We start from the raw sequence: 20,967 nt of genomic DNA on the forward strand, positions 1-20,967 counted from the left end.
AGCACCTGACCTGCTGCCGAGCAACCACCCCGTCCTTTTCCTCTGAATGCAGGTCCTAACGCAGTCTGGGATTCCTCCCCAGCACCCCTGGGAACAGGCCTCCGGATGAGCCTTCCCACCTCTGTCCTCCTTTGGGAAGATGCTCTGGCCAAACTCAGCACCTCCTCATAAGGCGGTCTGGCCACCCGGAACAAAGGACAGGGCGTGTGATGTCACGACAGGACACTCTGTTTAATGACGCGTATGTGAGTGGACGGGTGTGTGTGCACACGACTTCAGAGCCCGCAGAGTCCAGAAGGGGGCGACAGATCCTCCTAGCTGATGGTCCAGTGCCTGTGGCTGTTGAGGCTGGGAACTGAACCCAGGTCCTCTGCAAGAGCAGCAGACGCTCCTAACCGCTGAGCCGTCTCTCCAGCCTACGACAGGGCACTGCATGACGTGCCCGCCACACCTGCGTGTCACACGCGACCTGGGTCCGGGTCCTACAGGAAGGTCTGGCCTGGCTGGGGAGCCCCCGGCTGCCCCAGGGCTCGGGCTGTGGCTGCCAGCACTGCCAGTTCCTCTGCCTGCTGGGCCTGCATCCGAGCTAGCTGCTGCTCCAACTTCCGGCGTTGCTCTTCCTGCTTCCGGTGGGCTCCTCTGAAGGCCAAGACCAGGGAACTGCAGGCAGCGGGAGGGGAGATGCCTGGCTGGGACCGGTCTGGTGCGCAGGCCCCGCCGCCCCGCTCAGAAGGGGGGGGTCCCGAGGCCCGGGGAGAGCCGGACTCCTCTAAGACGGTTCGAGTCGTACCTGTGAGCCTTGCACAGCTCCCGGTTCAGCTCCGCGCTCTGAGCACGTCTGCTCCGGCCCTTCTGAGCCACCTGCTCCAGCTGCCGCCGCAGGGACTGCAGCTGAGCCCGCAGCTCCGCCGCCCTGCAAGGGTACCGTAGACCATCCCAGCCGCTCCCAAACCTCGCCCTCCCTCCCAGCACACCCGCAGACTGCCACCCGCTTCATCTGCTGGACACCGTGCGCCCCACCACACCTGCGCGCGCACCCACCCACCCCCAGCCAGGCCCTGGACACACACCGGGCAAGGGACGCCGACAGTTCCTGGGTTAAGGTCTCAGCGTCCCACGCTCTGCCCATCCGGCCACCAGGGAGGGCAGGAGGGCCCTAAGGGAGGTGGACGGGAGAGAAGACAGGTGTGTGCTGCTGTGGTCAGCCCAGGCTGGACCTCGAAGGCGCCCAGCTCCCAGTGAGAGCTCTGTGGTTTTTTGTTTGTTTTTGGTTTTTCAAAACAGGGTTTCTCTGTGTAGCTTTGGAGCCTGTCCTGGACCTCACTCTGTAGCTCAGGCTGGCCTCGAACTCACAGAGATCCGCCTGGCTCTGCCTCCCGAGAGCTGGGATTAAAGGCGTGCGCCACCACCGCCCGGCTATTTATGAATGGTGTATGTGCATGCCCAACGCGCCACAGTGTGCATGCGGAGGTCAGAAGACGACTTGTGGGTGTCGGTCCTCTTTCCACTATGTGGGTCCGAGTGTGAAGAACGGGACGCATGCCACCCTCTTCATGAGGTCTGGGGGAGGGGTCCCCCCTTCCTGAGGCCTGACTCAGGCACTGCTCTTCAGGCCCTAAGTGACTGGGCTTCCTCACTAGCTACCAAAGCTCCCTCCACCACGGGCTGACCCCACACCCCTCCCTCCCATCCCCCTCCTCCTTCAGGGAGTTACAGCGCGCCAGCCCTGGGGGTTTCCGTTCAAATTCTAATAAATTGAGCCTCTGTTAGCTACGTTCTTACATTATTAATGAGGCTAAGAGCCCCCAAAGGGACCCTTGGTTCCCCAGCTCTGCGGAGGCACCCCAAGCTTTCTAGTAACCCCTCTCTTAGGGTTTCTAATTATTTCTGTTATTTTTTAAAGATTTATGTATTTTCATTTTCTGGGTATGGGTGTGTGCAAGCCCGCACCACGTGCCCACAGTCCAGGACCGGGCGTTGGATGGTGGTGAACACCGCGTGGGTGCTGGGAATTCAGCCTGGGTCCTCGTCAAAAGCAGCCCGTGCGTGCGCTTAACGCCTGAGCCAGGCTCCAGCTCCACACCCCCCGCCCCCTTCAATTCTTTGGTTAGAAGACCTGTACCCCTGGGGATTCTGCTGGGGTCCGCAGCAAGGGCCTTGACCACCACTTGTTCTTGGGGCAGGAGGCTGGGCGGGGTACCTGGCGCTGCTGCTGCTCCTCCTCCTGGTCCTCCTCCTCCTCTTCGCTGCTCGGGTCCTCGCTGCTGCCTCTGCTGCTGCCGCGGTCGCCGGCCAGGTGAGCCTGCTCCCAGCGAAGCTGCTGCAGCAGCAGCAGGTGGGCGGGGCCCTGGGCCCGCAGCGCCGCCTCCCGCAGCTCCAGTCCGCGCTTCTCCCGCCGCGCCAGCTGCAGCCGCAGCACCAGGTCCGCCAGACTGTCCTGCGGGGGTGGGGTGGGGTGGGGGGCGAGAGTCAGCTCCCGGGGTGCCCACGCAGGCCGGGAAAACACCCCGACCACCGCCGGGAAGTGACTGTGGAAGCGTCTAGAATTTCTCAGACCTCACATCTTTTTATTTGTTGTTTGAAATTTACTCTATGGCAGGCAGGCAGGCAGAGCCGTGCAGACCTTACCCCAGCACCTGAGGCAGAGGCAGGTGATCTCTGTGAGTCCAAGCCCAGCCTGGTCTACAGAGCGAGTTTCAGGTAGCCAGGGCTGGAGTGGCCGTTTGCACACCAGTGCAGTGCTGCAAGAGGCCCGGAAGAGGGCGTCAGAGCCCCCGGAGCGGGAGTTGAACGTCTGTGAGCTGCCATGTGGGTGCTGGGATCTGAACGCGGATCCTCCAAGAGAGCAGCCTGCACTCATAACCACTGAGCCGTCTCTCCAGTCCAGTTCTCATATCTCAAATCTTTGTTTATTCCACATTTCTGAGACCTGGTGTCACTATGGAGCTCAGTCTAAGGGCTGGGCTGCCAAGTCCTGATCCTCCTGTCTCAGCACCCCGTGCTGGGATTACAGGTGTGTGCTCTACACCACCAGGTCTGCTTCCCTTTTATAGAAGGGGTGGGGGAGCAAGAGAGTTCTCATTTGCGCTAGGCAAGTGCTGTACTACTGAGCCACCCTGCCCCCAGCCCCAGGAACTCTTCGCCCTGGCTGAAGCCCTGCATCTCCTGCATCTCCTGGGCAAAGAGGCTGTTGGGAAAGCGGCTTGCAACGGCTGATCTTGGTTGTCAACTTGATGGGATCTAAAATCACCCCAACCCCGTGGACGTGCCTGAGAGGGAGTATCTCAATTAGAGTGACGGGTAGGGAGGACCCGTACCCCTGGGCTGGGGTGCTGGGGTGCTGGGGTGCATGCATCTCTCTCTCTGCTCCCTAAATGCAGAGGTAATGTGACCAGCGGCCTCAGGCTCAGACAGTCACGACTTGATGGACTGCACCCTGGAACTGTCCGTCAAGATGGAACAAATCTTCCTTCCTGAAATTGTCCCCGTCAGGGATTTCATCAGAGCAACACAAAGATAACTTAGAGAATCTTACGGAAAACCTAATCAGGAGGAGGAACTCCTATGCATTCCGCAAAGCCTCAACTCCAGCTTTCTTTCGTGTAAGAAACCACTGCCCCTCCGAGGGAAACCCTGCTCGCCTCCGATCTCCAATGACATCATCAAGGGCGCTGTGAGAGCGTCAGCACGTTCCTACCCGAGTGGCCACCAGGTCCCGCTGGATCTGAGACTTCTCCAGCCAGGGCAGAGCTGGGCCAGGCTGGATCTCCAGGACGGCCTGTACGGTCGCTTCCGTGTGAGGCATGGTGGGCCTGGGTGTGGTGGCGGGGCAGAGTGCTGGGGGGATCTTCACCAGGGCCCAGCGTGCCCGGAGACGCCGGATGTAGCCATGGAGCTCAGCAGCCAGTTCCTGTGGTGTAGGCCTGTCCACGCTGCTCCCCTCTGGGCTGCAGGAGACAGGAAGCAGACCCGTGCTACACAGCCGTTCCCAAGGCACAGCCCCGGGGAGCCACCACGGCCCTGTGCCGGCTGGGCCGCCTTCCAGCAAGACAAGATGGCCCGTGCTGGGGCTCGGTCCATAGAGAGAGCTTGCCTAGCATGCCTGAGGCTGCATCCCTGGCACCTATACACATCCCAACTCCCAGGGATGGAGGCAGGAGGGTCAGGCGTTCAAGGTCATTCTCAGATACATAGCAAGCTGGTGGGGCCTGGGTGGTAACGAGGCCACCGGGGGAGTCTGAATTCCACGGTTCGGTGTGTGCACACAGCCCGCACTGGACACCCAGGCCGCCGAGACTCTGCAGTGCAGGAGCTCACGGGCCCTGCGATGGACAGAACCGAGAAGTGACTGCTGACCCTGCCAGGTCCACACGGGCCTTCGCCAGAGCCTCCTTCCTTTGGGGCTACACCATGCCCTGGACACTCCCCGAGGCCCTGCCCTCTACTTCCTGTTGCCACGGTGGATTGACACCTCCGAAGCCATAAACCAAAAATCAATCATGTTTCCCTTCACCGATCACCTTTCCCAGCTTTAGAGGTTGAACCCGGGGTCCATGCAGCTATCTGAGGCAACTTGGTGCTCTGTGTATGTATTTATTTGAGACAGGGTCTCGCTGTGTAGCTCAGGCTGGCCTAGAATCTGCTATGCAGACCAGGCTGGCCTTGAACTCCTCAGACTCTGCCTCCTGAGTGCTGGGATCAAAGGCTTGAGTCCCCACATCTGGTGCCAGCCAACATGAACTCGGTGCTGCCCTGGGCAGCGACGGGGACAGGGACATTAGACCCCCAGAGGCAGCAGGCTAGCTCTGGGGCGCGCCCCCCTCGTGGAGCAGGCTAGCTCCTGTGCTTCCGTCGGTACCTGGGCCGGGGCGTCTCCCCTTCCATGGCCATTTCCTTCTCCACCAGCAGCTTGGAGGCCTCCTCCTCGGCAGCCTGCAGGGCACTCTCGGTGGCTCCAGCTCCTGGGCCAGCCGTCCTCAGGGCCAGCAGCACCCGGTACGCCGCCTCGCAATCCTCGCTGCGGGACGGGATCTGAGTGCTTCAACACTCAAGCCCCAGCCCAGTGAGAGGCAGGCGGAGCTCTGTGAGTTCCAGGCCAGCCTAGGCTACAAGAGCAAGTTCCAGGCCAGCCTGGGCTACACGGCGAGACCCCCGTCTCCAATAAATACACAACAAACCACAGAAAGACAGCCCCCGCCCGGCACACCTGATGAGTCAGACGCCTTCGGAAGGTTCCATGTCCTGCACCCAGGGCCACCCTGGCATGCACCCCCCGCCCCAGCCACCACCACCACCGCCATGGGTATTGGCACAGACCTGTACTGCAGGGCCAGGTGCAGGGCCGTGGCCTCGGCTTCCCGCTGGCCCAGCTGCATGGTGAGGCTCTCGCAGCGGCCCTTGTAGCCCTGGAGCACGGCCAGCAGGAGGCGGTTGAAGCACTTGAGCTGCTCGATGCTCCTGCCTCGGAGGGCGGGCAACGGGGAAGGTGAGAGAGGTCAGGCAGCCGAGCCTAGGCTCCTCCCTGCCCCCCAGCACCCGAGGCAGGAGGCAGGAAACGGGGAAGGTGAGTGAGGCCCCGCACCAGAGCCCGGGCTCTTCCCTGCCCCCCCCCCCCCCCCCCCCCGCACCAGAGCCCGGCTCCTCCCCGCCCCCCAGCACCCGAGGCAGGAGCCACGGTGCCCTTAAAAGCTCAGCGGCGGTGATTCAGCCACTCACCCCTGGAGCTGCCCCATGTGGTCCTCCATGAGGCGCCTCTCACAGGTTGGACGTGGTGTGGAAAGGCACCCAAAGGTCGGGGTGCTGGAGTCACTCCGGAGGCGTCGGAGAAGGGGGTGAGCCAGGGGGGCGTCCTGCCGGGAGGGAGGGGTGAGCCAGGGGGGCGTCCTGCCGGGAGGACATGAGTGACTTGATTTACTCATCTTCCTTTTCTCAGGGCTGGGAACGGGACCAGGGCCTTGGGACATGTTATCTAACTGCAGCACAACTGCGGCTTTGGTTGTGGTGTGGGAGACTGTGGGTGCACACCTGTGGGGTGGTGCACACCTGTGTGCCTGTGTGTGCCATGACACACGAATGGATGTCAGAGACACCGTGTGGGAGTCAGTTCTCATCGGCTAGGCAGCAGGTCCCCTTCTCAGCTCAGCCTCGCACCAATGCTTATTGTTTTATCTAGAGGCAGGGTCTCGGTAAATTACCGTCACCATCCTGTGTCTCAGGGCCCTAAGAGCGGGGGTGACTGTGGTGGCTGTGGTAACTATGGTGAGGAGGTAAACAATCCAACAGCCCCAGGAAGTCCCTGGAACTGAGCGGATCCACGCGGCCCCTCCCTGCCGAGGACCCAGGACTGAGCTGCAAAGACTGGAGACCGGGCAGCGGCCGGCAGAGGTCAGACCAGGGTCACTGGGGTGGACACTCTCCGGCCTGCAGGCTGTGCGGCTCCAGGCTCCCAGCCCTGTGAGCTGCACCTGGGCCGGGGTGGGCTTTGGTGACGCAGCTGTCTGAGTCATCTCTGCTCCTGTGAGAACCCCCACCCCATTCCTGTAAGTTACCCCGATAAATTCAAGGGTTCGAGTCGGCCTCGGTGTCCCGCTTGACTGTGCCCTGGGCCCCCTCTGCAGGGTGAGTGGACGGCGACTGCGTCTCCCCAGGAGAAGCTGTCACACAACACTTGGGGACCCCGTGAAGCCCAGACGGAAGCTCACCCCACACTGGGAAGGCAGAGGACACTAGGCCCGGTCTTACCTGTGGTGCCCAGGGTTCCCCTTCCGCCTCGGAGCCGCTGGAGTTGCTGTGCGCGCGCCCTGCCCTGCGGAGCCCCGGGTCCTCCAGCCGCGGTAGGGAGGCCTCCAGGTCCTGCACCTGCCGGTGGGGGTCAGGCTGCAGCCTCCATGTCCAGACAGGTGTCAGCGCAGGAGCCCAGCCAGCCACACCCCGTCCAGTGACCTGGTCCCCGGCCGCCACTTACCCGGGGTCGCCGCTCTGGCGGGGGTGGGAAGTGGCACAGCCCCACTTTTTTGGATTTATTTATTTTTACCATTTCGTGTGCACGGTGTTTTGCCGGCACGTGTGTCTGTGTGGGGCGCTGAGTCACCGGGAACTGGAGTCACAGGCAGTTGTGACCTGAACCCAGGTCCTCTGGAAAAGCAGCCAGTGCCCCTAACCACTGGGCCATCTCCCCACCCCCTGACGTTTTTTCCTTTCTAAATTTTTTTTTAGGAGACTCGGTGTTTCCCTGACTCATCTGGGTCTCCCCAGCTCAGCCATCCTCCTGTCTCAGCTTTCCACGTCGCTGGGATTTCAAGTGTGTACCACCACACTCAGCGAGGAGAAGTTCGTTTTTACGCTGGTGAGCGGAGTCTCGGCGAGCTGAGGGCCGCGCCCGCCCCCGTGCCGGAGGACTCTGGGGTGGGCTCCGTGTGGCCCTGGCCCCCTCCTCTGTTCTTCCGTTTTTGAGACAATGTTTGCCTATCTTGTCCAAGCTAGTGCCAAACTGTGATCCTCCTGCCTCAGGCTCTGGAGTCCTCAGTATCACAGGCTCGTCCACCCCGTCTGGGTTTGCCATCACCCACCATCTGCCCGTTCCTGGTCACCTCCACCAGCCTCGTCCCACCCCGTCTGGGTTTGCCATCACCCGTCACCTGCCCGCTCCTGGTCACCTCCACCAGGCTCGTCCCACCCCGTCTGGGTTTGCCATCACCCGTCACCTGCCCGCTCCTGGTCACCTCCACCAGGCCACGTCCCACCCCGTCTGGGTTTGCCATCACCCACCATCTGCCCGCTCCTGGTCACCTCCACCAGGCTCGTCCCACCCCGTCTGGGTTTGCCATCACCCACCATCTGCCCGCTCCTGGTCACCTCCACCAGGCTCGTCCCACCCCGTCTGGGTTTGCCATCACCCGCCATCTGCCCGCTCCTGGTCACCTCCACCGCGCCCTCTGCGCCTGGACCGCTGCCGCCCCCCCCCCCAGGGTCGCGGGCCCCTGCCAGGCTGTTCCCCGCCCGGCCAGCAGAGGGAGCGGCGGCCGCAGGTCCGGTCACCTCGGAACCCAGACCCCTCTGCGGCCCACCACACACCCAGCTCAGCTCTAAGTCCTGCACACGGGGTGGTGCTCACTCGCCTTCACCCCCCCAACTCCCCTCCGGCCACAGTGACCCCCGGGCGTGTGTCACTCTGACATCAGCTAGAGTCGTTCGGGAAGAGGAGATCACAGGTGAGGAAAAGCTTCCCCCGGACGGACCTGTGGACATTTTCCTGATGGATGACGGATGTGGGAGGGCCCAGCTCACGGCGGGTGGGGCCATCCCTGGGCAGGCGGTCCTGGGTTCCATAAGAAAGCAGCTGTGCAAGCCAGGGGGAGCGAGCCAGCTGTGCAAGCCGGTGAGCAGCCCCTCCACGGCCTCTGCATCAGCTCCTCCTCCAGGCCCTGCCGTGGGTTCTCACCCCGGCTTCCCTCAGTGATGCAGTGGCCTGAGAGTTTTAAGATGAAAAAAAACTTTTCCTCCCCAATTGCTGTTAGTTGTAGTGTTTTATCATGACAGTGTGTGTGCGTGTGTGTGTGCGCTCGTGCGCGTGCGTGTGTGTGGTGTGTGTGTGCGCGCGCGTGTACGTGTGTGTGCGCGTGTGCGCGCGCGTGCGTGTGTGTGCGTTGTGTGCGCGCGTGTGTGTGTGAGTGTGTGTGCGTGTGTGGTATGTGCGCGTGCGTGCGTGTGTGAGTGTGTGTGGTGTGCGTGTGTGCGCGTGCGCGTGCGTGCGCGTGTGTGAGTGTGTGCGTGTGTGTGTGTGTGTGTGTGTGCACGTGCGTGTGTCTGGTGCCCAAGGCCTCACACACTCTAGGCAAGGCCTCTACCACTGAGGTACTCTGAACCTTTAAAGAAACAAACGAGGGTGGGTGGGTGGGTGGGGGGGTTGGGGATGTAGCTCAGTGGTAGAGTGCTTGCCTAGCAAGTGCAAGGCCCTGGGTTCGGTCCTCAGCTCTGAAAAAACAACAACAACAAAAAAAAATGGAAAAAAAATGGACCCAGGGTCTGCTACCCAGGCTGGCCTTGAACTCAATCTACAGTGGAGAATGACCTTGGTCTTGGCCAGGCGCCCTCTGACTTGAGATTGTCTGTCCTCAGCTTCTGGAGTGCGGAGATCATGGGGTGCTCCCTGCCTGGCTTCCTTCTGACTTCAGTCTGGGCCTCCATCCCCTCTCTCCCTGTCTTCCTTGCTCACTTCTCCGGCACATCTGTCTGTCCCTGCTCCGCATGGGTTTGCTGAATGAATACATGTGGGTATGTTCCCGAGGCACGGTCGGCCCCTCCGCGGTCACCAGCTCACCTGTCTCTGCAGAGCCTCCTTCTCTGCCTGGGCATCCTGCAGGGATGCGTGAGTCCAAGCCAGCTCCTCCTCCCGGCTGCCCAGGGCTAGCCGCAGCCAGGCGTTCCTCTCTATGAGGCGGGCTGCCTCCTGCTGCCCAGGCAAGCCGGCTTCTTCCTGATCACCAAAGGACCCTGGTGGCCCCTGCTCTCTGTCTTCTCCTTCCACTGGCCTTGGAAAGCTTAGGGAGCGGTGGCGCCAGGCTGCCACCGTGGCCTCTAGGGAGCTCAGCCTGCTCTCCAGCGTCTCAAACACACTGGGTCCTGATGTCTCAGTAGGGCTACGACCCGGCGGGGCTGCCGGTGGGGTCTGGTGGCCTTCGGCCTCAGGCTGACACCGTTCTTCCGGCCTCAAGACTAGGGCCCCATGAAATCCCACGCCACAGTCATCCTCGGGCCTGTGAAGACAACCCGAGAACCCCAGCCACTTGAGGCTTAGCAGGGACTTCGGGCCTAGACCTCAAGGTCCCTGGGAAGGGTGAGCAGGCAGGGAGCTTCGTGAAAGAGGAGGAAGAGAAGGAAGAAGATGCAGGAGGGCAGAGGAGGCAATGGGAAGCTAAGGCAGAAGTGTGTGTGTGTGTGTGTGTGTGTGTGTGTGTGTATGTGTGTGAGCTTTGTGAGGGACACCTGCTGGAATAGGAAGTTCGCACTAAATCTGTCCTACCGGTTCCCTGGGCTCTGCAGGTTAGGACCGAGGTGTTCCTGAAGCAGCCCAGGTTTGGCCTCGAAGCTCCCATGGGTGGCCTCCACCTCCTCCGAACTCTCAGCCACAGGATCCAGCTCCCCCTGCAAAGGACCGGCCCGGCAGGCTCTCAGCCACCAGGTCCAGGTGCCCCTGACGATGACTGACCCCTCTCCTCCCACTGCAGGTTCCGAGCCCAGGAGGCCTGGGCTCCAGGATCTGTGGAGCTGGGAGCTGGGTGCGGCAGGAAGAGGGGCAACTTACGGGCGGAGGATGCCTCCCTCGACGGCTTCGGGGCCGCGTGGCCCGGGCACTCATCACCTCTTTCACCTCCTGATCTCAGACAGCTCTCAGATCTTCCCTTTGTTGCCCTGGGTCCTTAGGTTTTTTCCGAAGCAGGAGTTTTGGGTCAGCTGTGTTGACTGAACACATTTGAATATTTGACTACCTCGGCCGATGGCGCCCCTACTTGTCCATTTGCCCCAACCTCTCGCCCCTTGTCTACCTGGCAGTCCTCTTCTCTCAGATGCCTGAATACATTTCTCTTATCTCTGTTCCCCTCTCTCCGCTATGGAGGCGTGGGACAGGGACCCCAAGAGTCCTCTTTCCTCCCAGGACGCTCCGAGCACCAGACTCCCTCTCCCTGGGTGGGGTGGGGCGTTCCGGCCCTCTGCTCTGCTCCAGAGCACCTTGGGAAAGGCCTGAGCTCCTGGGCGCATCTCAGGTCACCCTGGCCATTGGCCGCTGAGGCTGTGCTGGCCAAGGCTGGCCTGGGAGGAGCTGAGAAACAGGAAGCCCCCTGCCCTGGTCACATGGACAGTTATTGTCTTGTTTCCTTCTCCAGGATGTCAGCTTCCTCCAAAACGGGGGCAGGATGGAGGACCTGGACCCTCGTCCCACTCCAAGATGTCAGCCCCACCACCCCCATCCCAGCCCAAATCTGTATGTGGTCTCTCCATTTTCATTTCAGGTTTTCTCAGTGTCCCCGTGTTCACCGGGGCTCACTCCACTGTAAGGTCTCCCCACCCCCACTTTATTATTTTTATTTTTGTGTGTTTTTCTAAAACAAAAACAAAAAGCCTGTAGGAGTGGGCTCTAGCAGTGGAATAAAATTTTACTTTCCATTACTTGCTTTATTTGTTTGTGTCTGTGGGTGGGTAAGCCACATGCGCTTGTGGGAATCGGTTCTCTCTTTCCACCATGCAGGACTCTGGGATCGAGCTCAGGTCTCCAGGCTTGGCGGATCCTGCACCCGTTCACCGGCGATGTTTCCCTTCAATGAGACTGACTGCCGCTCAAGTGCAGCACTGCTTGTCGGCGTCAGGCGGCTCCCGTGGCACAGTGAGCCTTGTCCGCAGGGTGTCTGCTGGCTTCTCTTTTTACCTTTTCTTTCCATTTTGGTTTTTAGAAGGGTCCCCTATAGCCCAGGCTAGCCTAAACACCCGATCTTCGTCTTCTGATGACAGGTGGGCTCCACCATCCGCATCGCGATAGTATTGGATGAATGCCAACATGTGTGAAATAGGGAGCAGAAATAATAACTGAGCCTGCCTACCCCGTCAATCATCAATAAGCCCCGCCCAGGTCGGTCTCCTCCATCACAGCAGAAGCCTTGACAGCTGTAGTCTGCTTAAGCCGGAGCTACAAGCTCCGCCCAATCGTGCTTCAGTCAACATCGGGTCACACTTCTCCCCAATACTACCCCATTTCAGCCCTGCTCCTGCCAGTTATACTCTAAGCCACACCTCCAGGGGCGCCTCAGCCTATCAGCCATCGAACTACATTTCCCAGAAGGCCTCACGGCAAACCGTACCGACTTCCGGTCAGGAAGATGGCGGCTTCCTAGAACCCTGATACTGACTGGCCGCGGTGCCCGGGCTGCAGCGTGGAACCTGGCGGAGTGACCGCGCGCGAGCTTTGTGTCGCTGTGGTCACACTTCGGTACGGCTTGCTGCAGCGCCAGGTCCGTTCCGCTTGAGGAGCTGGGGGCTGCGCAGTCCCGAGGCGCCGCCCCGAGAAACGCACATCCATTGCCCGGGCGGCGACTCGGGCTTCTGCTCCCGATCACCCGAGTCCGCGCCCGGCTCTCGTGCACGATCCAGTCACCCAGGCGCTGTCGCCTCGGGTGACAGAAACCCAGACACGAGCTCGCCGAAGCCAGCAAGGCAAGTGGGGCGCCCAGGAGTGGCGTGCAGCCGGGGCGTCTCTACTGTACCTTCTCAGCTCGGCAAACCAATTAAGTCTCTTTTCCTTTTCTGTCGCCCGGGACTCTCAGGCGTGGGAGCCACCCAAGGCCTTAGTGGGTCCGCTAGCCACCTCGGAGTTTCCCCGGTGACCAGGCAGTTGTGTTGGCTGGCCCAGTGAAAGGCAGAGACAGTGTTTGCCCTGCTGTAAGAAGTGGAAAGCCAAGATTGGGTCACCGTTCATTTGGTAGAGTGCTTGTAGCTCAGTGGGTAGAGTGCTTGTAGCTAAGTGATCAGAGTGCTTGTAGCTCCGTGGGTAGGGTGTTTGCCTAGTACGTCTGAGGCCCTGGGTCTCCATCCTCAGCACCACATAGACCGGGTGTGGTGGTGCACTCCCAGCACGCAGAAGGTGGATGCGGAGGGTCAGGATTACCAGGTCATCCTAAGCCATACAGTGAGTTAGAGGCCAGCCTGGGCTACAGGAAACTGTCACAACAAAAAAGAAAGAAACTGAGAAAGCTGTTATTTACTTCACCAGTGGGCGGTTTGACCTCACTCCCGTGCGGCCAGGGGCTCCTGGCTCGGCTTCAGGCTTTAGTAACCGATTGCTTTTAAAAACTCTTACGGCAGGATCCTGGCTTCCGCTATCCCCTCTCCATCCAAGCACCTAGGAGCCATGGAGGTGGCCGAGGCCAATAGCCCCACTGAGGAGGAGGAAGAAGAGGAGGAAGAGGAAGGGGAGGAGCCGACACTTGAGCCCAGACCTCACACTCGCTCCAACCCTGAGGGGGCCGAGGACCGGGCTCTGGGAGCTCAGGCCAATGTGGGCAGCCGCAGCGAGGGTGAGGGTGAGGCGGCCAGTGCAGATGATGGGGCAGCCAGTGTCCCAGGAGCCGGGCCCAAGCCCTGGCAGGTACCAGCACCAGCACCTGAGGTCCAGATTCGAACACCACGGGTCAACTGTCCAGAGAAGGTGGTATGTCTTGGCTGAGGATGCAGGGGATGGGAGCTGGCAGACAGGACACTCCTGCCTTGTGAGATTCTCAAAGTTGTTCCATGAGCAACACACGCTTGGTGGCTTAGTCATCACTGAATTTAGATTCTTTGTTTTTTTCATTTTTTTACTTTTTGGTACCTGGACCTCTCACTAGGGGATCTAGACAGGGGCTCCACCCTGACCACGCCCCCAGCCCCTCACTGGGGATCCTAGACAGGGGCTCCACCCCTGACCACGCCCCCAGCCCCTCACTGGGGATTCTAGGCGGGGGCTCCACCCCTGACCACGCCCCCAGCCCCTCACTGGGGATTCTAGGCAGGGGCTCCACCCCTGACCACGCCCCCAGCCCCTCACTGGGGGATTCTAGGCGGGGCTCCACCCTGAGCCACGCCCCCAGACCCTCACTGGGGGATTCTAGTCAGGGGCTCCACCCCTGAGCCACGCCCCCAGCCCCTCACTGGGGATTCTAGGCGGGAGCTCCACCCCTGAGCCACGCCCCCAGCCCCTCACTGGGGATTCTAGGCAGGGCTCCACCCTGACCACGCCCCCAGCCCCTCACTGGGGATTCTAGGCGGGGCTCCACCCTGACCACGCCCCCAGCCCCTCATTGGGGATTCTAGGCAGGGCTCCACCCCTGACCACGCCCCCAGCCCCTCACTGGGGATTCTAGGCAGGGCTCCACCCTGACCACGCCCCCAGCCCCTCACTGGAGATCCTAGGCAGGGGCTCACCCCTGAGCCACGCCCCCAGCCCCTCACTGGAGATCCTAGGCAGGGGCTCCACCCCTGAGCCACACCCCCAGCTCACTCCTGAACCCTGCCCTCAACCCCTTTTGGGTACTGCAGGCTGGGTCCCACCCTAGCTGTCCTAGCTGTCTGGTTTGGTCTTGTACTTCCTGTCTTCTGTTTGTGTTTCAGATCATCTGTTTGGATCTTTCGGAAGAGATGTCTGTGCCAAAACTGGAGTCCTTTAATGGGTACGGTGGAGTTGGCCTCAGGCTTGGGCAGCTCAGAACACATAGGGTCCTTGTTCTACCCAGCAGGATCCGGTGTCCATGACGCCTCGGGTGGATGGAGCAGGCCACTGTCAGGTCTCATAGAAGCAGTTGAGCTCTGTGTGCCCCCAGCAGCTGGGGTATCAGGCGTCACATCTGGAGTGGCCTCAGGGCCCTGTAAGGGATAAGAATAAGGCTACAGGACTCGGTGGCACACATCTGGCACTGGGAGGTAGAGATGGAGGAATCAGGAGTTAAAGGTCCACCTGGGTACTGCAGTAATTTGGGTACCAGTTTAGGTTCCACAGCAGGTGTGAGGCTAGCCTGAACTAACTACATGGTGAGTTTGAGGCTAACTTGGTGTATTAGTCAGGGTTCTCTAGAAGGACAACACTGATAGAATGAATCTGTGAACATATACATAGACTTTTATATATACACATACGTATATATATATATATATATATATATATATATATATAGTGAATCTGTGTATATATACATAGACATTTATATATACACATATATATATAGAATGAATCTGTGAACATATACATAGACATATACACATACATATATATATAGAATCTGTGTATGTATACATAGACATTTACATATACCTCTATGTATACATTTGCACACACACACACGTATATAAAGGGGACTTATCAGAGTGGCTCACAGGCTGTGGTCCAGCCACTCCAACAATGGCTGTCTACCAAAGGAAAGTCCCAGAATCCAGTAGTTGTTCAGTGCACAAGGCAGGATGTCTCAGCTGGTCTTCAGTAGATGCTGCAGTCCTGAAGAGTAGGATTTGATGGCGGTGAAGGAACGGACTTGCTCATGAAAGCGAGGGCGAGGAGGCAGAGCCCTTTAAGTTGGCTGCCAGCAGAGGGCGTGGCCCAGACTGCAGGTGGCTCTTCCCACCTCAGAAGACCTGGATCAGCAGTGGGTCTTCCCGCTTCAAATGATTTATTCCGTCCTCACAGCCATGCCCAGTCCCTTGGGTTTTAGTTAATTCCAGATGTCGTCAAGTTGACAACCAAGACTGGCTGTCACAATGGCTGTCTGTGCTCCCTGTCACCCCACCTCTTCCAGCTCCAGGACGAATGCCCTGAACGTGTCTCAGAAGATGGTCGAGATGTTTGTGCGCACGAAGCACAAGATTGACAAGAGCCACGAGTTTGCACTGGTCGTAGTGAACGATGACTCTGCTTGGGTGAGGCTGGGGGTGGACAGGGACTCTGGGAGACCTCGGGACCGGGAACCCCAGCACTGAGGCCCTGCCTTCCCCACAGCTGTCTGGCCTGACCTCTGATCCACGTGAGCTCTGCAGCTGCCTGTACGACCTGGAGACAGCGTCCTGCTCCACGTTCAGTATCCTTGTCCGTGGCCCCAGATCAGCTGTGATGGGTGCTCAGTAGTATTGTGGGGTCCTTCCAACACAGAGCCCAGGGTGAACATCCAGAATCCAAAAACATTCAGAATCTGAAATCGGTACTTTTCTATAGTTGTTGGCCTCTGACACAGGATCCTGCTGTATAACCCAGGCTGAATCCATGATCCTCCTGCCTCAGCGTCCTGAGTAGAATGACAATAGTTCAGGACCATGTCCCTAATTCTTTATTTTTTAATATTTATTTATTGAGACAGGGCTTCATTATGTAGCCCAGGCTGCCCTGAAACTCAGTATATAGACTGGATTGGCCTCATCACTGAGATCCACCTGCCTCTGCCTCCCAAGTGCTGGGATTAAAGGTGTGGCCCCCCACTAAATATAAAAATGTATTTTAGAGACTATTTCTCACGTAGCCCAGGCTAGCTTTGAATTCACAGTGTAGCTAAGGATGGCCTTGAGCTCCTGATTCACTTGCCCCACCTCCTAAGTGCTGGGATGACAGTGTGCTGGAGAGGAGCCCACAGCTACATGAATGCTAAGCACCTGAACCCTGGCCCCAGCAAAACTCAGGGATTTTGTCGAGTGAGATCACAAATACAATATTCCATGAATGACAGTCTAGGAGTCACATTCAAGACCCAGCACCAGGCAAGGAGCTGGGGTACGGGAGAGTCAACCCAGCACTCAGGAAGCTGAGGCCGGAGAATTGCAAGTTACAGGCCAGCCTTACCTACGATCTAGACTCTGTTTCAAAACCACAAAATCAGGAAAAAAAAAAAAGACAATAACAGAAAGCTGGCTATTTTTCTTTTTTGTTTTTTCAAGTGAGGGTTTCTCTGTGTAGCTCTGGCAGTCCTGGAACTTGCTCTGTAGACCAGGCTGGCCTTGAACTCACAGAGATACACCTGTGCTGGATTAAAGGTGTGTGCCACCACCGCCCTGCAGAAAGCTGGCTACTAATACACAGTGATGCCAAACCCCAAAGCCACCCAGAACCCAGGCCCCAGAGGGTCCCTGGCATCCATCCTGAGTGGTGGAGGGATGGTGTCAGTGAGTGTGATCTAGCATGTGGCTGCTGCACCCAGGGACTGCTTCGCTGAAGCAGGGCTGGCATGCAGTTGGTGCAACTTAACGGTGATTTTACCTGAAAAGTGAAAACCATGTCTTTCAACCTGTGGCCCCTAACATGGAGGATGCTCCCCCAGAATTAAGGAAGCAGTGGAGATGTGGCATGACGGGAGTCCTAGAGGGTCTGCAGGGGGTCAAGGCCAGCACCCACTTTATGATGTGTGAGAGGAAGCAGGCTCAGAGAGGTGCAGTGCTAGGTGGGGACACACAGCCTACCTCAGGGGTCACAGTGCCTTCCCCAGGGGTCACACTGCCTACCCCAGGGGTCACACTGCCTACTCCGGGGGTCACACTGCCTTCCCCAGGGGTCACACAGCCTACCCCAGGGGTCACACAGCCTTCCCCAGGGGTCACACTGCCTTCCCCAGGGGTCACACTGCCTTCCCCAGGGGTCACACTGCCTACCCCAGGGGTCACACTGCCTTCCCCAGGGGTCACACAGCCTTCCCCAGGGGTCACACTGCCTTCCCCAGGGGTCACACTGCCTGTTCCCAGGGGTCACACTGCCTACCCCAGGGGACACACAGCCTTCCCCAGGGGTCACACTGCCTACCCCTGGGGTACCCGCCATCTCCCAGGATGCAGGTCGGGGAAGCCCCCTGCCTCTGAGTTGGCACCTCGTCCTTAGCGTCCCTCCAGATCTGGAAGGCCTCTTCAGTCTCATGTGAGTGCTCATCCAGAATGGGGCATGGCCTTGGGTTCCTTCCCCAGCAAGGTGCAGACAGACAGACAGACAGCCGCCTAAGGCTGTCCAGTGGGTGGGGCCACAGGACAAACCTTGTGTCCAGCGGTGGAGCTTGAATTTGTTTTCCTTTGAGAATGCTTTTAGAGAAGTCTTATACGTTTCTCATCATGTGTTTATTTTGTGTGCACGCACATGTGCCACGGCGCTTGTGCGGAGGTCAGGGTCACCTCGTGAGGATCCTTTCTCGGCTTCTCCCTTGTGGGACCTGCGCATCGAACTCAGGTCCTCGGGCTTGGCTGCGGGAGCCTCTAGCCCCAGAACCGTCTCCCAGGCCCAGGCTCTCGGTTTAACGTGCAGGGCCGCTAGGACCGTGGCCTGTGGGATTCGGCTGGGATGGGGGGTTCGGGCCCGGGCTGGTAGGCAGCTGGGTACCGAGCCCTGCCCCTCTGTAGCCAGCAGAAGACGGAGCTGCCAGTCACGGAGAACGTGCAGACCATCCCGCCCCCCTACGTCGTGCGCACCATCCTGGTCTATAGCCGCCCGCCCTGCCAGCCCCAGTTCTCCCTGACCGAGCCCATGAAGGTAAGCCCGGAGGGAAGGGAGAGCAGTGGTTAGACACCGCGGAGGCTGGGGTGGGCGCCCACCCTCCCTCCCTCTCATCCGCTGCAGAAGATGTTCCAGTGCCCTTACTTCTTCTTTGACATCGTGTGCATCCACAATGGCGCCGAGGAGAAGGAAGAGGAGGCCAGGTGGAAGGTGAGCTGACGCAGAGGAGGATGGAGGCCTGCCCCTCCCGGCCCCTTGGCCCGCCATTCAGTTGTTCAACAGCTGCCCTGCAGTTCCACGCTGAGCTGGTGGTGACTGGCCTGGGAGGCCGTGGCCTTAGCAGCCCAGCCCACACCATCCCCAGCACCCCACTGCACCCTCCGCCTGAAGGCCTGCCCTCTCGACCTCTCCCGGCCTCTGCTGCTCCCCCTGACTCGCCGGGTGACTGTGATGACCTCTAACTAAGGTCTGTGGACTTCAGTGCACAGACTGCGAGGTGGGTCAGGTAGAGGCGCTCGCAGGCAAGCGTGAGGACCTGAGTTCAATACCGGGACCATGATGGCGGGAGCCCTGACCCCAGAGATTATACTCTGACCTCCACGCACCTGCACTCGGTGCACATCCACACCCCCACACACCTGCACATGCACACATACACCCGTGCACACACACATTCACACACTCATACACACACCCGTGCACACACTTGCACATGTGCACGCCTGTAACTCTGCCCCCTCTACCTGTGAGTGAAGTACCTGAAAGGCTGAGGCAGGGGTTGTGACGTGATGGGAAGTTGTGTGACAAGACTTTCCCTGGAGAGACACAACACTCAGCCCCGAGAGCATCCCTCGGCACACCAAAGTACAACAGACACCACCAAGTCAAGCTTGGTGAACCCGTGAATTTATCGGGGTAACTTACAGGGATGGGGTGAGGGGTTCTCACAGGAGCAGAGACGACTCAGACAGCTGCGTCACCAAGGCCCACCCCGGCCTGGGTGGCAGCTCACAGGGCTGGGAGCCTGGAGCACCGCACAGCCTGCAAGCCGGAGAGTGTCCACCCCAGTGACCCTGGTCTGACCTCTGCCGGCCGCTGCCCGGTCTCCAGTCTTTGCAGCTCAGTCCTCGTCCTCAGCGGGGAGGGGCCGCGTGGATCCGCTCAGTTCCAGGGACTTCCTGGGGCTGTTGAGTTGTTTACCTCCCTGTCTAAGGAACTTCCTGCAGGATGGACGTTCCTATCTCAGAGGAAATGGATACACACAGGAGGCTAACCTGGGCTACAGTGTGAGGCCTTACTTGAGGGAAGAGAAAACACAAGGGAAAAGTCTCCCGTGCGGGGCCTTCACGACCTCCCCTCTGGTTTGAAGTGGAGTCTCTTGTTGCCGCTGTGGCCACCGCTGGCTGGCCCGAGTTCTGGATCCTCCCACCCTGCAGAGGGCATGCACTGGGATAAGGCTATGTCCTGCTGCATTTAGCTTTCCATAGGTTCTAGGGTTTTGAACTCAGGTCCAAGTGCTTGCACAGCGGGCACCTTACTCACTGAGCCACCTCCCAGCCCCATACCGTGGGCTTCTAGGGCACCCGGAATGAAAGCTGGAGTCCTGGTGCTGGGTGGATGTCAGGCAATGTTTGCTGACTGCATTAATAGTTTCTGGCCTGGCCAACTCCTCTTCACCCCTCAGAACCCACTTTAGATGCCCCTTCCTCTAGGAAGGCCTCCAGGGACAGGGAGGGCCACGGAGGGCGAATGCCAACCCTGAACCGCCTCTCACCGGCCCCCGCAGGACATGTTCTCCTTCATGGGCAGCCTGGATACTAAGGGCACCAGCTACAAGTATGAGGTGGCACTGACCGGGCCTGCTCTCGAGCTGCACAACTGCATGGCCAAGCTGCTGGCCCACCCGCTGCAGAGGCCCTGCCAGACCCATGCGAGCTACAGCCTGCTGGAGGACGAGGAGGCCAGCGAGGGGGAAGCCACCGTGTGACCTGTGCCATTTCGGCAGCGCTCCGGAGCTCTGTGCACCCACGTCCGCTCCTGCTGTGCCCGCTGTAAATTCATTCTTCCTGGGGCGGTTTGTCACCAGAATAAAATCCGAGGCTGCCGAGCCTGCCCTCTGGTCATTTCAGGTTCACCGAGGCAGAAGACAGGCGCTGAAGCAAACAGTCGTGCCTGGCTCCGGCTCAGCTGTGTCTGGGTGTCCTGACACCACGGCTCTTGTGACCAGGCTGGTGTGACCTCGGGCTGGGGTTAACTGAACTTTGCAAACTCCTCTGCACCCTACAGAACCCACCCTGATGTCCTTTCCTCCAGAGACAGGGAAGACCTTTTGCAGGTGACGGTGATGTGACTCCCACAGGAAGTGTTTACTTTTGGGGTCCTCCTGGACACCCAAGGGTGCCAGCTCCAAGTGGAAAGTAGGTTGGGGTGACACCTATCACCCTACCATCCCAAACTGAGCTGTAGTGCTGGCTCAGTACCCTGGCCTGACTGGACCTGTTTGGCCATGTGGATTCACCAGGAGGAGTCACGGCTCAGGATTCCAGGATGTGGACATACGGTGGGCACCCCAGAAGAGGAGTGCAAATCCGCAGCCCCTCCCTCCCTCGTCAGGCCAGAGAGGTTCATCCACTCCACCTTCTCCATTCATAGAAAACGAAATGGCGGTGGGTGGGAGTCAGGCTCACTTTGGTATGGGAGGCTGAGGCAGGAGGATGGCCAGTTCTAGTTCAGCAGGGGCTAGATAGGGAAGTAGTGACTAAAAAGGAGTATGAACAAAAATAGATGGGGCCTGGTGATGGCTCAGCCAATCAGAGCCCGGGCTGTTCTTACAGAGGACCTGGGTTCGATTTCCACGTGTGGGCTCACAACTCCAGTTCCAGAGGATCCGGTGCCCCTTCTGGTCTCCATGGGCACCAGCCGCACTTGGTACACAGACAGGCAAAACACTCGCACACTTGATTAATTTTAAACACTAGGTCAGCTTGATGAACCGC

General features: G+C 59.3%; 2 protein-coding genes across 5 annotated transcripts; one reads left to right on the forward strand and one right to left on the reverse strand.

Moving 5' to 3' along the window:
• Nucleotides 1–207: 207 nt before the first annotated feature.
• Ushbp1 (USH1 protein network component harmonin binding protein 1) lies at nucleotides 208–10,816 on the reverse strand. Of its 3 annotated transcripts, none has more exons than XM_037211818.1 (13): nucleotides 10,545–10,816; nucleotides 10,304–10,452; nucleotides 10,022–10,143; nucleotides 9,320–9,755; nucleotides 6,742–6,858; nucleotides 5,716–5,849; nucleotides 5,317–5,457; nucleotides 4,859–5,017; nucleotides 3,698–3,947; nucleotides 2,201–2,437; nucleotides 1,071–1,156; nucleotides 791–913; nucleotides 208–660 (listed from the first exon to the last, which is right to left on the reverse strand). In XM_037211818.1, exons 2-13 carry the CDS (start codon nucleotides 10,355–10,357, stop codon nucleotides 483–485), a joined length of 2,037 nt encoding a protein of 678 aa, XP_037067713.1. In that variant the 5' UTR covers nucleotides 10,358–10,452; nucleotides 10,545–10,816; the 3' UTR covers nucleotides 208–482. The 3 variants fall into 3 exon arrangements, with proteins under 3 accessions (XP_037067713.1, XP_037067714.1, XP_028749352.1); XM_037211819.1 differs by having other exon boundaries at nucleotides 6,742–6,852; nucleotides 10,304–10,461; XM_028893519.2 differs by having other exon boundaries at nucleotides 10,304–10,461.
• A 1,034-nt stretch (nucleotides 10,817–11,850) lies between these two features.
• Babam1 (BRISC and BRCA1 A complex member 1) lies at nucleotides 11,851–20,078 on the forward strand. 2 transcript variants are annotated; one of them, XM_028893515.2, is made up of 9 exons: nucleotides 11,851–12,204; nucleotides 12,853–13,198; nucleotides 14,137–14,195; nucleotides 15,312–15,432; nucleotides 15,512–15,590; nucleotides 17,380–17,404; nucleotides 17,878–18,007; nucleotides 18,095–18,181; nucleotides 19,758–20,078. In XM_028893515.2, the coding sequence occupies exons 2-9, from the start codon at nucleotides 12,899–12,901 to the stop codon at nucleotides 19,956–19,958; spliced, it is 1,002 nt and encodes a 333-aa protein (XP_028749348.1). In that variant the 5' UTR covers nucleotides 11,851–12,204; nucleotides 12,853–12,898; the 3' UTR covers nucleotides 19,959–20,078. The 2 variants fall into 2 exon arrangements, with proteins under 2 accessions (XP_028749348.1, XP_028749350.1); XM_028893517.2 differs by having other exon boundaries at nucleotides 11,900–11,980.
• The last annotated feature ends 889 nt before the right edge of the window (nucleotides 20,079–20,967 follow it).

Source organism: Peromyscus leucopus, chromosome 17, assembly GCF_004664715.2.
Source record: "Peromyscus leucopus breed LL Stock chromosome 17, UCI_PerLeu_2.1, whole genome shotgun sequence".
In the NCBI taxonomy this organism is placed as follows: Eukaryota; Metazoa; Chordata; class Mammalia; order Rodentia; family Cricetidae; genus Peromyscus; species Peromyscus leucopus.